Source organism: Sminthopsis crassicaudata, chromosome 1 (genome assembly GCF_048593235.1).
Source record: "Sminthopsis crassicaudata isolate SCR6 chromosome 1, ASM4859323v1, whole genome shotgun sequence".
Classification (NCBI taxonomy): Eukaryota; Metazoa; Chordata; class Mammalia; order Dasyuromorphia; family Dasyuridae; genus Sminthopsis; species Sminthopsis crassicaudata.
This window is the reverse complement of record NC_133617.1, coordinates 704976881-704992467: the sequence shown is the minus strand read 5'-3', so window position 1 is coordinate 704992467 and position 15587 is coordinate 704976881. Positions and strand designations below refer to the sequence as shown.

At 37.7% G+C, this 15587-nt stretch overlaps 1 protein-coding gene across 24 annotated transcripts in view; it reads left to right on the top strand.

Moving 5' to 3' along the window:
* Window positions 1–15587, top strand: part of ATP2B2 (ATPase plasma membrane Ca2+ transporting 2) — a 504660-nt gene that overhangs the window by 345246 nt on the left and 143827 nt on the right. For all 24 annotated transcript variants that reach the window (XM_074283932.1, XM_074283917.1, XM_074283910.1 and 21 more), the window contains one exon: window positions 8160–8357. In XM_074283932.1, coding sequence (XP_074140033.1) covers window positions 8160–8357 — 198 coding nt within the window. The remainder of the gene's footprint in view (window positions 1–8159; window positions 8358–15587) is intronic.

Below are 15587 nucleotides of genomic sequence, written 5' to 3'. Positions count from 1 at the left end.
TCTCCTTTACAATAACTCCATAGAAGGGACCATCTCTTTTTGAAGACTTCTGGGGAAGGAGAACCCACACAAAGGTATTCTGTACATGCCAGATTTTAAATCAAGAAGATTTGGGTATGAAACCTACCAGCTGTGTAACTCTAGGCAAAGCTGCTAACTTTTTTTTGAGTCTTTTTAATCTGTCAAAGAATCATAAAAACACAAAGGACACCTACTTTATAGTCTTGTAGTAAGAACCAGATGACACCCTGTATGTCAAACATTGTGAAAATCTCAAGATCAGTGTAGATAGCTCATTCCCCTGGGACACTCCTGGCAAATAGGGGCTATTCTGAAAAACTGCAACAAATGGCAGCTAAAGAACTAAAAAGAAATGTAAGGAATCCATAAATAAAGGGAAAGTAGATATAGTATCTTGTAATGAACTTGCCTGTGTTTGGTAGTGAGAAAAAAGCATACTGAGAAGAATATATTGAAGAGGCTGATTCAGTCTGGGAAGGCCACTGTAGTTCCAATTCTCACAGTGCTAGGGCTTAAGCTTTTCCTACCTTGTGGCCATCATGGTGAGTGTGCTCCTCCCTTGCTTCAGTGGGTTGCCAGTATATAATATAAAATGTAGACTCCTTGAGGAGCCAGGACTATTTCATTTTTGTTTGGAATAGTACCTGGCACATAGTAGGTGCTTAATAAATATTTATTAACTGATTAGAAATTTGAACCAGAAGTAGAAGGGTAAGTGATATAATGAAGATTGGGGTCAGCTTCAACTTAGAACTACCTATGTGAATTGTATCATGTGAATTCCTAATCTCCTGTCATCTGACATCTAGTTGCCATTTTTCCCCCCAAATTAAAAGCTTTCTTTGGTCCTATCAGCTCCCCTTGAGTGCTTCTTTTTCTATTCAAAGTCATATATTCCTCCATGGGTTGCCTTATAGGTTCCTGTTTTTCACTGGAGGAATACCTCAGACTTGGCTCCATTTCAGAGCTAAGATGATGAACATTCTGAGGACAATGGCAGATCCATCTTCCCCTGACTCAGGTTACAGTCTCCACTGACTTCCCCAGGGCACTGGCTTTGATGAGTCATCAGCGCAGGTATTCCTAGACCTTTGGAATTCCCCTAGTCCCTTAGTTATTTTATAGCAGAAAACATTTTAAACATACAATCAATACTATATATACCCACCAAGAGCTAATGGGAGGGTATTGCCTTAATACCTTTTCTCTTTTCTTTAATGGAACTTCAGGCTCTGTAGAGTCTCCTTTCTTAGCAGTTTTAGACAAAGCATCATGGAATTGTTGACTTAAAGGATAAATAAAGAAACTAAGGTCAAGAGAAGTCCTTTGCCCAGTGTGACACAGGTATTATTGGGAGAACTGAGGATTGGATCCAGTCTCTCTATTTTGTGATGTGGCTGAATGAAGACTTTAGCTGGAGAAGGAGGACCTTGGTCATAATCCCACTTCTGCTCTTCAACTAGCTTTGAATAATTTATTTTTCCTCCTGGGTCTCAGTTTCCTCATCTCTACAATAAGGGAATTATTCCAGGTGACCTCTAAGGTCATTTCCAGCTCTTCTACCACAGAATAGTCAGGAATTATATGAGAAAAATTAGGAAACACTTGCCACAAAAATAAAGTCAGGTTTAAATAATTGGAAAGACATTCAGTGCTCTTGGATAGGCCGAGCGAATATAATAAAGATGACAATACTCCCCAAACTAATCTATTTATTTAGTGCTATACCAATCATACTCCCAAGAAACTATTATAATGACCTAGAAAAAATAACAACAAAATTCATATGGAAGAATAAAAGGTCTAGAATTACAAGGGAACTAATGAAAAAAAAGTCAGAGGAAGGTGGTCTAAGTGTACCTGATCTAAAGCTATATTATATAGCAGCAGTCACCAAAACCATTTGGTATTGGCTAAGAAATAGACCGGTTGATCAGTGAAACAGATTAGATACAAAGGACAAAAAAGGGTACATCTATAGCAATCTAATCTTTGACAAACCCAAAGATACCAACATTAGGGATAAAAATTCATTATTTGGAAAAAAATTGTTGGGAAAACTGGAAATTAGTATGGCAGAAATTAGATATGGATCCACACTTAACACCATATACCAAGATAAGATCAAAATGGGTCCATGATTTAGGAATAAAGAATGAGATAATAAATAGATTAGAGGAACAGAGTATAGTCTACCTCTCAGACCTGTGGAGGAGGAAGGAATTTATGACCAGAGGAGAACTAGAGGTCATTATCGATCAGAAAAAAGAAGAAGATTTTGATTACATCAAACTAAAAAGTTTCTGTACAAACAAAACTAATGCAAACAAGATTAGAAGGGAAATAACAAATCGGGAAAATATTTTTAAAGGTCATTTCCAGCGCTAAACCACATCTAGGGCTTTGTCTGCAGTACTGTGCTAACCTGATGCAACGGTTTGTGGCTTTGTAGCCCAGTTTCCTTGCTCAATATGGGAAAGAAGAGGCAGAACAGGAAGATTTCTTGTTAAGCTAACTTAAAGAATGAATCTCAGCTACCTTGTTCTGAATTTCCAGATGTCAACTATTCTTAAAGGGCCATACATACAGTTCTTTTTAACTCCAGGAGATCCTTTGACTATTACTTTAATACACAGGTAACTAACTTGCATGGTATGTTAAAGTTTGTATACCACTTTACAGACATTATCTTATTTGATCCTCCCAAATTTCCTGGGAGGTACATGTTCAAACATTGACTACATGACTACCTCTTTAAATCATGGGCTCTCAGAGAGGTAAATGGATTTTATTTGCTTTTAAATTAAATTATTAAATTAAGTTGTTTAATTTAACATCTATTTCCTCTTTTTCTCACTCTGAAAAAGGAGAAAAAACCAAAGTTTCTCCCATATGCCTTCCTCCAATCATTTCATAATCAAATCCCAAAACTTCATTTTTCCTGAACATTTGTAGCATGAACAAATGGCATCATCAAGAAAAAGAAATTCCTACGTTAGCCATGTCTAAAAGTGTCTGGTTCATTCCGCCTTTTGAATCCATCACCCCTGTTAGCAGGTGGGCAGCTCACATTCATCACTAATCCTCTGCCCATGGATAAGAGTTCTTAAATCTGTGATTAGATTTTCCCAGTATCATAGAGGATTCTGGGCTTGAGTAAAGGTTTGAACCATATGACTTTGAAAGACTCTACCCAGATCAAAGTTTGACTTGTCCAAAAGTTACCCACCTAGTCAGTGCCAGATTTGGGATGAGAATTCAAGGCTCCTTGATTTCAAATTTAATGCTCTTTTCACAATGCTGTACTTCCTTTATTTAGAAAATAGTAAGAAATGAAAACACACATACAAGGAAAAAACCTCCAAAAAACAATCCTTCTTCCCAAATAGTCACACTCCATAATCAGATCCCAAACCTTCATTTTTGCCATTTTCCGTTAGCTCCCCTAAGTTTATCTAGAGGTATTTGACACAGCATATTAATTTTTAATATGCTAAATGGTGAGATGCACTGTAATCTAAATTGAATCTCAAAATGCCATTAGTTTTTCCTGCTGTTCTCTGTTGTTTATGCTCCCAAAAATAGGCTTGTTAATTTCACAGCTAAGGAGTGAGTTCATAGCAATGGGAGTACAGCCCAGTGATCAGGATAGGGTGCCTTGAAATGTTTGGCCCTCAGACAAGGACAATATCTACAAATTGCTTTTTAGACAGTCTATCTTCTGAAGTTCTCTGTTTGCAAAACACTTTACCCCTATTATTTCCTTGATCTCTACAAACAACTCTATGAGTTGGTACTTTTATTATCTCCATTTTGCAGTTGAGGAAAATGGGATTGAATGAGGTTAAATAATTTGCTTAGAATCATTTTGTTATTTGTTGTTTCTTCTTCATTCTCTAAGAGGACCAATCAGGACATCAGGAAGGCAATGTCATGATTTGCAAGTGAATTGGATTTAAGTGAAGCAGGGCTGCACCATCCGCCATCACTTTCTCTGCCAGAGACATCTGGGTCCAGTAGATCAGGATGACTACAGATGGCCCTGGATGCTGCAGAATCACTAGTAATAAATGTCTGAGAAAAAAATGTGAACCCAGAGCTTCAGGGCTGCACATTCCAGACTATTTACTATGCTATATTGTTTACTAGAGTTCTGAATTTGGACTTGCATACTTAGGTCCATTCTCAGAACAGAAATTCCAATGTCTATTGAAATTTCTTTGGGGGAAGGAGAGTAGAAATATTAAAATAAAATCTTAAGGGGATTCTTCAGTTTCTCTTTCTGGTCCTCTCCTATAGTAATTACTTGCCAGAAGCTCATATTTCTACACTTCTTTTTTTATTGATTTTATAATTATAATTTTTTTGATAGTACATATGCATGGGTAATTTTTTTTACAACATTATCCCTTATATTCACTTTTCCAAAATTTCCCCTCCCTCCCTCTACTCCCTTCCCTAGATGACAGGCAATTCCATATATATTAAATGCCTACACTTCTTTTAAAGTTTATAAAGTACTAGTCTCAAAAAATCCTTCAAGATAAGGGCTACAGAAAGTATTTTCCTCATTTTATAGATGAGGAAGGTGAGGTTCAGAGAGTGTTCTATGTTGTCTACACTGAAGAGAGGGGACAGTATCACATCCAGTATTTCAAATTTATGTCTCCTTGGTTGATGTTCAGGTCTTATTTTCATCACATAATTTTATTCATTGATTAATATATTTACTGACATGAGTGAAGAATCATTTATTAAGCCCTGACTATATGTAATACACTGTGCTAAGTGCTGGAAATATAAAGCTAAAAGATGAACACTGCTGCTCACAAAGTGTTCTCATTGAGAGATACAACACACATAAGAGAGTGTAGCAGCAGTGCAACTGGAAAGGGCTAGCTATGCTGAGAGGACAAAAGTGGGGTGGAAGTTGAGACCTTGGGGCCCTTAAACGTTAATCAAAATTTAACATAATATACTATGTTTTATGCTTTAGTCAGACAGAGTTCAGGGATGGATATTTCTCAAGGCCTGAATACCAGATCTCTTTAAACCAACCTCATTTGAAATTTGCTAGCAAATAAAAATAAAAATAACTTAACACTATGCTCCTGCTGCTTAGAGAGATGAGAGAAGCTCTTGCTGGAATGTAGCCTCATCCCTCCTCATCAAACCATGTCTTTCAATTATGTGGCATAATGGATAGAGTCAGAAACATCTGGGCTTGACTTCCACCTCCTTATGAGATCCAAGACAAATCATTCAAATCCTCTGAACATCAGTTTTTTCATTTATAAAATGGAAATAGTAATGATATCAAAAATGACATTTATTTCCACCTGTACCTATATATACATAAATATACATATATATCATGCATATATGTATATATATATATAAAATATAAACATATATGATACAAACTCCTATATTTGTATCTATGTCTATACTTATTACTTACATCTATCCATATCTTTATATCTGTCCTTTATCTCTAAGCTCTACCTATACCTCTTTTCTTAGGTCTGTATCTGTCTAAGCCCATGTCTATGTCTTAGCTATGTCTAAGTATATGTCTATGTCTAAGCCTGTGCCTTTATGTCACTCTATTTGCCTCAGTTTCCTCATTTGTAAAATGAGCTGGAGAAGGGAATGGAAACTGCACCAGTATATTTGCCAAAAATAATACCCCCCAAAGGGATCATGAACACAAGTGAAATAACTGAATAATAACAACCCTTTTCCTAGCATGAACTTAGCCTGGTCCCTTCCTACCTTTCAATGTGCTTATATCTCCCTCCTCTCTGAGTACTCTCTACAATCTAGCAATTCCAACCTCTTTGTTATTCCTCCCACACTACCCTTCATTTTCCTAACTGCAGCCTTTTCCCTGGCAGTCTTCCATGCTTGGAATTCTCCCCCTCCTTATTTCTGCCCCTTAGCTTGACTTCCTTCAGATCTCAGCTAAAATCTCTCTTTGCAAGAAGCTTTTCCCCATCCCAGTACCTTCCCTCTGAGATTATCTTCAATTTATTCTGTCTCTATCTTGTACAAAGTTGTTTGCAGTTTACCACCCTTCATTAGACTGTGAGCTCCTTGAAGACAGCAATATATTTGCCTTTCTTGGTATCCTCCATCTTTAGCACAGTGCCTGATGCATTGGAGGAGCTTGGGAAATGTTTATTGAATTGACTTCCAGGACAGTTTTGTGAAGGGAAATATCCGTGTGTATGATCAGAGGAGGTTTGTTTGCAGCCCCTTTCTTCTTTTATGTGCTGATGAGATAGAAGAGACAATTTCCCTCTGTCCTCATCTACTTCTGCTTGGAAAGGCCTTTTGGTTAGTGGTAAAGAAGGTTCAAATTCGGATTTCATTTGAATCGCTCTCTGCTTACTGTTAAATCTTCCTCCTGGCCTCTTTGGGTTTCTCATTTGGGGTCTGAATGCTCAGATCTAATCAGTCTCTGATTGTTTTGTTGTTGTGGAAACCATTTGGCAGGTTACTTTCCTGGGGGTGGGACCAGCAGAACACACAAATATTTTTGTTCCGTTCAGCTGTTATTTCTGAGAAAACAGTGGTAGGCGGGAATACTCTTTGCAGAAAGAGGGCTAGCTCGAGGCCCTGGGAAGTGGGAACAATGGCAGACTTGAAACCAGGAGTGGCTTCTCAGCCTGGGTAGGCTACTGGCTCACCTGTGTGGCTCCGGGCCAGTCTTAGGGCCCCGGACTCTACATTTATGAAGATCAGCTACATCTGCCAGCCTTCCAGGGATATTAGGAGATGAAGTGAACCTTTATAATGATAGCTGCTCCCATTTTGGTACACATTTCATGTATACATTTTTATACAGATTATGTCACAACCACCCTGTGAGGTAAATGCTATTATTAATTCGCTGTATTATAGATGAAAAAAGGAAGGTTAAATAACTTGCCCAGGGTATTCTGAACAAAATATTCATAAGTGAGTGCCTGCCCACAGGAAAGGAGTAGAAATATATTTATCAAGTCATAATTGGTAGATAAAACTGAGACTGTCAGAGATTCCAGCTAGAGAAATACAATCCTGATAGTGAGTTTTCAGGCAGAGGTAGGGGAATCTTTTGAAGAAGTGTGAAAAGTTTTTTTTTAATAACTTCTCTCCCCCATGGACTTCCCCTATTGAGAAGACTATTATTGATCCGTAGATGAGGTTAAATCTCCTTTCCAAAGCCTTTCCAATGCCAAAGTGGCATTCTTTCCCAGGCTATTAAATAAGTCTATTAAAGCTTTATGTTGTGTTAAGACTTCTTGGGAAACCCTTTACATAAACACTGACTTGGACAAAGCTAGAGGTAACCTCTTATCAAGCCTGTAGAAGACAGAAGACTGAGGATAGACTGTACTCTTGATAGAAGGTCTTAAAAGATCAGAAAACTCAGGCAAATAGAATGGTATTAAATTTTATCAGGAGAACTAGAATGCCTAATAGCCTATGGCAAAATCCAGTTCTTAGTGGCAGAGAGTTTTCTTTTTCATGAGACTCAGAAGTATTCTAGTTTACTTACCCCTTGCCCAAAGTTGTCTAGTCTCTTAACAACACACAGATCTAAGTTGCAACCCAGAAGGGAAAATACATTGGCTTTGGGGTCTAAGGACCTGGTTTCAAATCTCACTTCTGATATTTATTAACTTTATAATTCCCTGGCTTCCGTATATTTATCTGTAAAATGTGAGGGGTGGATTCTATGACCTCTGAATACTCTGAATACCTCTGAGTCCAGCTCTAGATATATAATTTCTTTCTTTCTTTTGCTGAGTCAATTAGAGTCAAGTGACTTGCCCAGGGTCATGCAGCTAGGAAGTGGTAAGTGTCTGAGACCAGATTTGAACTCGGGTCCTCCTGGCTTCAGGGGTAGAAATCTATCCACTGCACTACCTAGATGCTCCTTAAATATATAATTTCTAAGGAGAACCCAGGTCTCCGATTTCTCAGTTCAGTGGTGTCTTCACCATATACTTCACCTCTCACTGGATGATCCTTGGTCATCCCTTGCCTTTATTTGGGATTGGGAATCACAGGCACTAGTTAATGTCTTAAGGAATTTTCATCTTTCCATATTACTTCAATCAGATTCACTTTTTTTAATTTGTTCACAGGATTGCCGGGCACTGCTCCAGACCTAGAAAAAAGAAAGCAGATTTTTGGGCAAAACTTTATACCTCCAAAGAAGCCAAAAACGTTCTTACAGCTAGTTTGGGAAGCGCTACAGGACGTGACTCTTATTATCCTGGAAATTGCAGCCATCATCTCTCTGGGACTTTCATTTTATCATCCTCCTGGAGAGGGGAATGAAGGTAAGGGTGGATTGTTGTTGTTGTTGTTGTTGTTGTTGTTGTTGTTGTTGTTGTTGTTGTTAGCAGCACCGGGTTTTCCTTCACCTCTATCTGCTGAGAATCATCGGATCACAGTCTCAGAACTTAGAGGGATTCTTAAGAGACCATGAAGTCCAAATCCATGATTTTAATGAGGAAGAAACTCAGTCTCGGAGACAAATGATTTCCCCAGATTCATTAAATAAATCAACAGTAGTCCAGGCTTCCAAATAACAATGAAAGAAACAAGCATTTATTAAGTGCCTATTATATATTGGGCACTGTGCTAAGCATTTCACAAATATTATCTCATTTGATTCTCATGAATATCTTTGAAAGTAGGGATTATTATGATATTACAGTTGATGAAATTGACTTACTTGGGGCCATATGCCTAGTAAATGTGTGAATCAGATTAGAACTTAATTTTCCTCATTCCAGACTCAGAACTTTATCCACTGGTCCACCTGGTTACCTCTAATACATTTATTGCGCCCTAGTACAGAGTTTCCAAAACTTAGATTGGTCTTCTTCTTATACTTGTGGTCAGCTCCAACTCAGTTTGCCTTCAGAAACTCTGACCAGAGTATGAAGTTTGGGTCAGAGTGCCACAATCTGGAGAGTGCCCCAGAACACTCTCTTCTGGTAGGCTCTCCCCAGCTCTGTGACTGCTGCCTAGGTGAGTTCCTTTATGCCCCAGTCTGTCTCCTTCAGGTGCAAAAATTCCAAGTTACTGAGAAATAGTCTGGTAAAATCCTAATTGCCTAAACCATCTGCAAAGGAGTCAACTCTGCAGTATTTATATAAGTGACTACCTGTTGGCTATTGTACCTCCCACACAGAAGGGCACTACATACTTTTTCTTTTACAGTTATAACATTCTATGGTTCATTAATTTCTTCACTGTATCTTATATTCCTAAGAATCTTTCTGTTGGCTGGCTCTGGCTAACTCCTTTTTCTCTCTCTTTCCTTCTCCTCTTATCTCCTTTTTTCTGTCTCTTTTAACTGGACATCATATATTTTTAAAAAGTAATAATAGCTTTTTATTTTTCAAAACAACTGCAAAGACAGTTTTCAACTTGTGTTCCAGTTTTTCTCTCTCCATCCTCATTTCCCATCTTCCATGGACATCTAGAAATCCAATATCCATTAAACATGTGTAATTCTTCTAAACATTTCCACATTTATCATGTTGCACAAAAAAAATCAGATGTCTCAAAACAAATGAGACGAAAAAACAAGCAAGTAAATAATTACAAAAAGTAAATGATCCACATTTAGTCTTCATAATTCTCTCTCTGGATACAGATAGCTCTTTCCATCACAAGCCAATTGGAAATGCTTTGAATCTCCTCATTGTTGAAAAGAACCAAGTCTATCCCAGTTGATCATCACATAATCTTGTTTCTATGTACAATGTTTTCTTGGTTCTATTCACCTCATTTCAGCATCATTTCATATAAGTCTTTCCAGGCTTTTCTGAAATCAACTTGCTCATTGTTTTTTACAGAACAATAATATTTCATTACATTCATATGCCATAACTTAGTCAGCCATTCTCCAACTGACATCCTCTTAGTTTCCAGTCTGGAAAACGTGTTACTGAAATTGAGCAGTTTTAAAAATTTTCTTCATGAAATTAAAGATTTTTACAACAGGAATAGACCACAGCAATTATCTAAATGAAGTAATATTTGTAAAGCCTACATAGCAATGGAGACAGAGACATTGTGGGATGCTAACCTTCCCCAAAGATCCCTAATGATACCTTGGACTGAGGGGACTCAAACAAAAAAGGCTTTAGAATAATGGAGATAAAAAAAAATACAACTAAAGCATCATTCCCATATAGATTGATTGTTGAAGTGTTGGTCCCCAAGTATAGGGAATAAGGAAGATTTAGAAGTAGAACTACAAAGACAGAAAGCCAGGCCAGTGACAAAATGACCATCACTTTCTGGAAGCTAAGGGAGACAGCAATAGGAAGCAGTAGTAGGAGCAGTAACTCGTGATCCCCAGAGAGAACATGGCGGTGGGAGGCAAGACATAAAACACTCAGTGATGTCCAGAGGGATCTGGAGAGAGCATCTCTATTGGGAACAAATTCTGGCTCCCCTCTCTTAGCAGCTTTGCCAAGGCAGTGTTGTAAGTCACCAACACTGCTGAACTCTTTCTGGGGTGGGTGCTTGCTCATTGATAGAGGTGGCTGCATTCCACAGGTGTGTTTTATTCTTTATATCTGAATTCCCAGAACTTTGTACAATGACAAGGACATCGATTGGTTTATTTCCATGCATCTGTGAATTCCATGGTGAAAGTTCTGTTTGCTTCCACTAATTTGCAAATAAAACTGTTTATGTTTCAAGCCTAATAATCTTATGTGCTTGAAAGGGGATCTGGTGACCACCTTTGGGGGTAGGGCATGTGTCACATTCTGCAGTACCAGGATCATTTGGATGAGTGCAGTGAGCCTGGGAATTGAGAGATCCCTTACACATGCCAGATTCTTCCTATCTGAAGGGATTCTTTGCTACAAGGGGTGCATTATTGAATTAAATTTATTGATTAGAATTTCATGTTTCTTGAAATTATTTTAAATCATGGTAGAATGTGTTGGCTTTTGGTTGTCTTTAAATGCAGCTTTAAATGCAATTAAATGAAGTGGCATTTTACTTTTGCGTGGTCCTCAATTGATTTTCCCCAGGAATCATAGGCACTCAATAAAGAAAATGTTTCCTATCCAGTCTTTTATTTTTTTCTCTCTGCCCAGGAGATCACACCTCATATGCAGAATCCATTATACTGACCTCTGTTCTCAAGAAGCAACAGCTTAACTTTTCATTTTTTCCTCTGCATTATCTCAAATATGGATGAGCATTCTTCTGTCAAAGTCTGAGAACCACATTGTGAATGGTTCCCATCACTACATAGAACCATGGATGCTCTAAAAATTAGCAGTGGGTTAAATTCATTAGGATCAAGCTCATCAGGAACTTTCCCTTTCTTTTTCTTTGTAAGTTGGGTTGACTCTCTCTGTGTTTGGCTGTGCAGACTTGCTAATGGCAGTGTGGGGATAGCCTACATGTCCCTAATCTATTATTATTAACCCTTTATCTTTATGTACAAAGGAAATGTGTTATGAGCCTAAAGACAATTAATTGGGGATCAGGGTTTTTTTTTTTTTTTTGATGAATCTTTGGAATCAAAAGAACCTTTGGCTGGACAGTTTGTCAGTTTGAAGTGGGAGTGAGATGGACATCTGGCCATAATACCTGGAGTGTGGCTTTCAAGTGTTCTGAATCATGTTGCAATTATGGTAGTACAAAACTAGAAGTTTAAGATTTTTATGAAGCAATTAATATATGTAGAATTATGTTTTGTGCTAGAGAGATTAAAAGTTTCTGTAAAATAGTCCCTTCTCCCATGGATTTCCTGGTCTTTGTGGGATAAAACAGCAATGCATATAGCTACAATATATAGTACTTCATGAGAACAGTGACTAGAGAGATACCCTTATTCTGGAGTCTCCTCAACCTCAACCAGGCCAAAATGGAACTTGACATTGTCCCTTCTCATCCTACCTCTTTTCTTCTAGTCATCTCTATTCCTCACCTCAGAAACATCCTCAATTCTTCCTTCTCCCTCATTCTGTGCTAGATCCAATCAGTCAACAAGCTTTTTTAAAGTTTGCCTTCACGGTATTTCTCACATCCATCTTCTTTTCATCCTTTACATGGTCACACCCCTAGGTGAGGTACCCATTGCCTCTTCCTTGACTTTTTGTATTTGTCTCTTCATTAGACTCCTGGTTTCCAATCTTTCTCCATCGTAGTCCGTCTTCCAGAGAGCTGTCATCTCAGTCTTCTGAAAGCCCATGTCTGATAATATCATACTGCTGCCCAGGAGCCTCTTTACTGCTTTTATGATAAAACCGATTCTTCCACTTTTCATCTAAAGCCCTTCACCATCTGACTTAAAGTGCCCCTCCAGGCATCTCTCCTCTCCATAGCTTCTCCTGTCTTGCCAAACTGGCCAACTTGTTTCCACACTCAACAGTCCTTTATTTACCTCCACAGGCTGACCTCATGTCTTTCCTCTACTTCTTAGAACCCTGGAGGACTGGAATTGGTTTTTATTCTGCTATATAACTCCAGCTCCAAGTCTTGCACTTTGCAAAGTAATGAACTTAATAAATGAATGTTGTATTGTATTACATTGGTATTTATGACTTTTATGTATATAGCTCTCTAAGCTCAACAGAATGTTTTACAGATGTAATTTCATTTAATCCTCACAAATCGGTGATCAAAATATGGCTTTTTCTTTTACAAATGAGGAAATGAAGGCCGAGAGATATTCACTGACTTAGCCAGTGACATAAAGCTGGTTTAAGGTCAGATTCAAATTTAGATCTTCCCAATTCCAAGAACTATACTCTGACTGTGCCATTTCATTGTATTATACTGTGTCATATTGGACTAGAAAAAAAGAGTTGTCACTTTCTGAAAGTGGTGGAATTCCCATTGAACTTCAGGCAATAATCATTTATGTAGTACTTACCATGTATCAGGTATTGGGCTAAGTTATTTTACTAGACATTTATAGTATATTAATCATATTTCATATTGTATATCTTTAAAAGATGGCTGAGATTTTAATAGGTAAAGAAATGATGGGAGGGCATTTTAGTCAGCAAAAGCTGTTTAAGCAAAGGCAAAGAGAAAATAGCAATTTATCCTCAGTGCCTTTCCATCTCCCCCTCTGTGCCCCCCTTATCTTCTGCTATAGTCAACCTTTCTATCACACAATCATTCTTCCCTCAAGTTGTCCAAAGCTCTTGACCTTTCCTTTTTCCACCCAGACCTTTTTGCACTGTCTCATATTTCTAGGCCCTGCTGATCTGAAAAATTAATTCCAGCTAAGGTGTTAATGCCTGTTAATGACTCAATATCTTTACTGTACTTTGCCTATTAACAGGTTCATTTCAGTAGATATTTTCTGAAAGTGTGGATGATATTTTTTTCCCCTGAAGTCAAGTCATAACTATGGCTGGGGTTGAGTTCTTTGTAAGTTAACTGCAAAGTTAATGTTCCTCTACCCTTCAGCCCATGGGACTCATATAAATTGAGAGGAATTAAACTAGATGATACCTACTAGGTATCCTTTCCTACTTGAGCACTCTATATTCTAAGATCCTTTTAGTTTCTGACATTCTAAGTTCTAAAGTTCCTTCTAGCTATAATATTCTATGATTTTAAAACTTGCTCTGCCTTTCAAACTTACACAGACTTGTATCATGTTATTATGCTACATAACCTTTGCTCACCCTAGCCTTTCCATTCTCCGTACTGTTCCCAGAACTGGTATATCTATTTCTGCATCCCGCCTTTGCTTATACAAAAAATCCCAACCACTCCCAAATCTTAAAAAAACTCTTCCCTTTGGGGGCAAACCTTTCCCTTCCTTAACTCAAGTCCCACTTCCTCAAAGAAGCCTTTCCATATCATCCCAGTTGCTGGGGGTCTCCTTATTCTTTGAAGAATAGCATTTACTTTCTAGACCACTGATTTAGCATTAATAGCTTGGCGTTAAGCTAAGTTTTATATGTTTAAGTCTTACAAAGAATTTACAGCTTCACTTTAGGCAACTTAAGCAAAGCAGAGATTCCAGCTTATAACTTTCTGGAGCCCCTAAAGGACCTGAGCCCACAATTGGGCTCAACAAATATTTATTAATTGATGGAAACCATCACTCTGTAACTGAAAGAGCTGTCCAAATCAGGGGATGAGACAAAATGATTTCTAAAGTCCCTCCTGATTTTGAGATTCTATAATGATTTTGTAGGTAAGGTGCAGCCATTTAAATTTCTTCCAAGATTTTCAAGTATTCCTGCGATGTGTTGTCTTATAGACAGGAAGTATTCTAGGCTTGTGAATTCTAGTCAGTTCTAGAGAACTGAAATTAAGTTCTTTTATTCCCATTAAGAATACCATTAAAATTTTATCATTTGGATAAAAATATTACCCAAATTTGTCCCACAGCTCTTTGCCTTACTAAATAGAGTAGCCTAAATAAAATTTAACCTATTTTCCTGATAACTGTCATCATCATGAACATCAATTACTATACAGAGCAATAGTAAAATGGTGCTCTCAGTAGCTATTGATGTATGTGGAATAACTCCCCTCTAGCCTCAATGGCCCCAGAGTTTTTTCTAATTTATGTCTCTTCTTTTCTACTGTCAAGATGCTGTCACCTATCACTCTTCTAGGAGTTTCTTTTCCACACAGTTCATAGCTTCTAATGTTCTATCCATGATAACTTAGAGAAAAGCTCAGGGTTGCCAAAAAGCCTCTAGAAAAGCATGACTGAAACAGTCTTAGCAGGTAAGATGCTGAATTTGGAATCAAGAAAAACTGGGTTATAATCTAATCTAATCTTACTAGCTATATGACCATAACAGTATGGTCATATATGGTCAACCATAGGAATTGATTTCATTCAATCTCATTCTTATCTTTAAAATGGAGATAATTGCTATACTACTTTTCTTTAAGGGTTATTATTTTATTTAAATAAGTTAAGATATATAAATTATTTGGCAAACTTTAAAACAGTGTTTCTTTGATTTATTCAGAATACTTGTTTTCTTAAGAATGCTTTGATAACTTTCTCTCAAACCACCTATCCATCCCCTCCAACATATGTGTGTGTGAGGGGGCTTCCTTTGTAATCCTTTCTATTTTATTTTACTTATTTAAGAACATCATTCTGAAAAAGGTCCAGAGGCTCCACCAGAGGGGTCGTTACACAAAAATGGTTAAAAGCCTCTCAATAAAACATCATACTGACGGCAGTAGTTACTATCACCACCCTTATTGCTATTGGATTCACCAGGTTTGACTTGATGGCTGCTCAGCTGGTAGCTTTCTGATTAAAGTTTGCAGACTCAGTGGTCACTTTTTCCTTCTCGGGGCACAGTCATTGTTTATTTTGGGGCTCAGGGTTTTTTCTGGCTGCTTGAAAGTCGGCTGGTCAGATCCATTGATTGTTGCTAGCTTATAAGAAGGCTAATGCCTTCCAAAGCTCTCTGTGGCTTCCAAAGTGCTTGCTGCAACAACTGTGGGAAGTCAGCAGGCTAAGTATTATTTCTTGTCACCATTTTGTACCAATGAGGAGACTCAGCGTTCAAGAGATTAGGTGACTCATT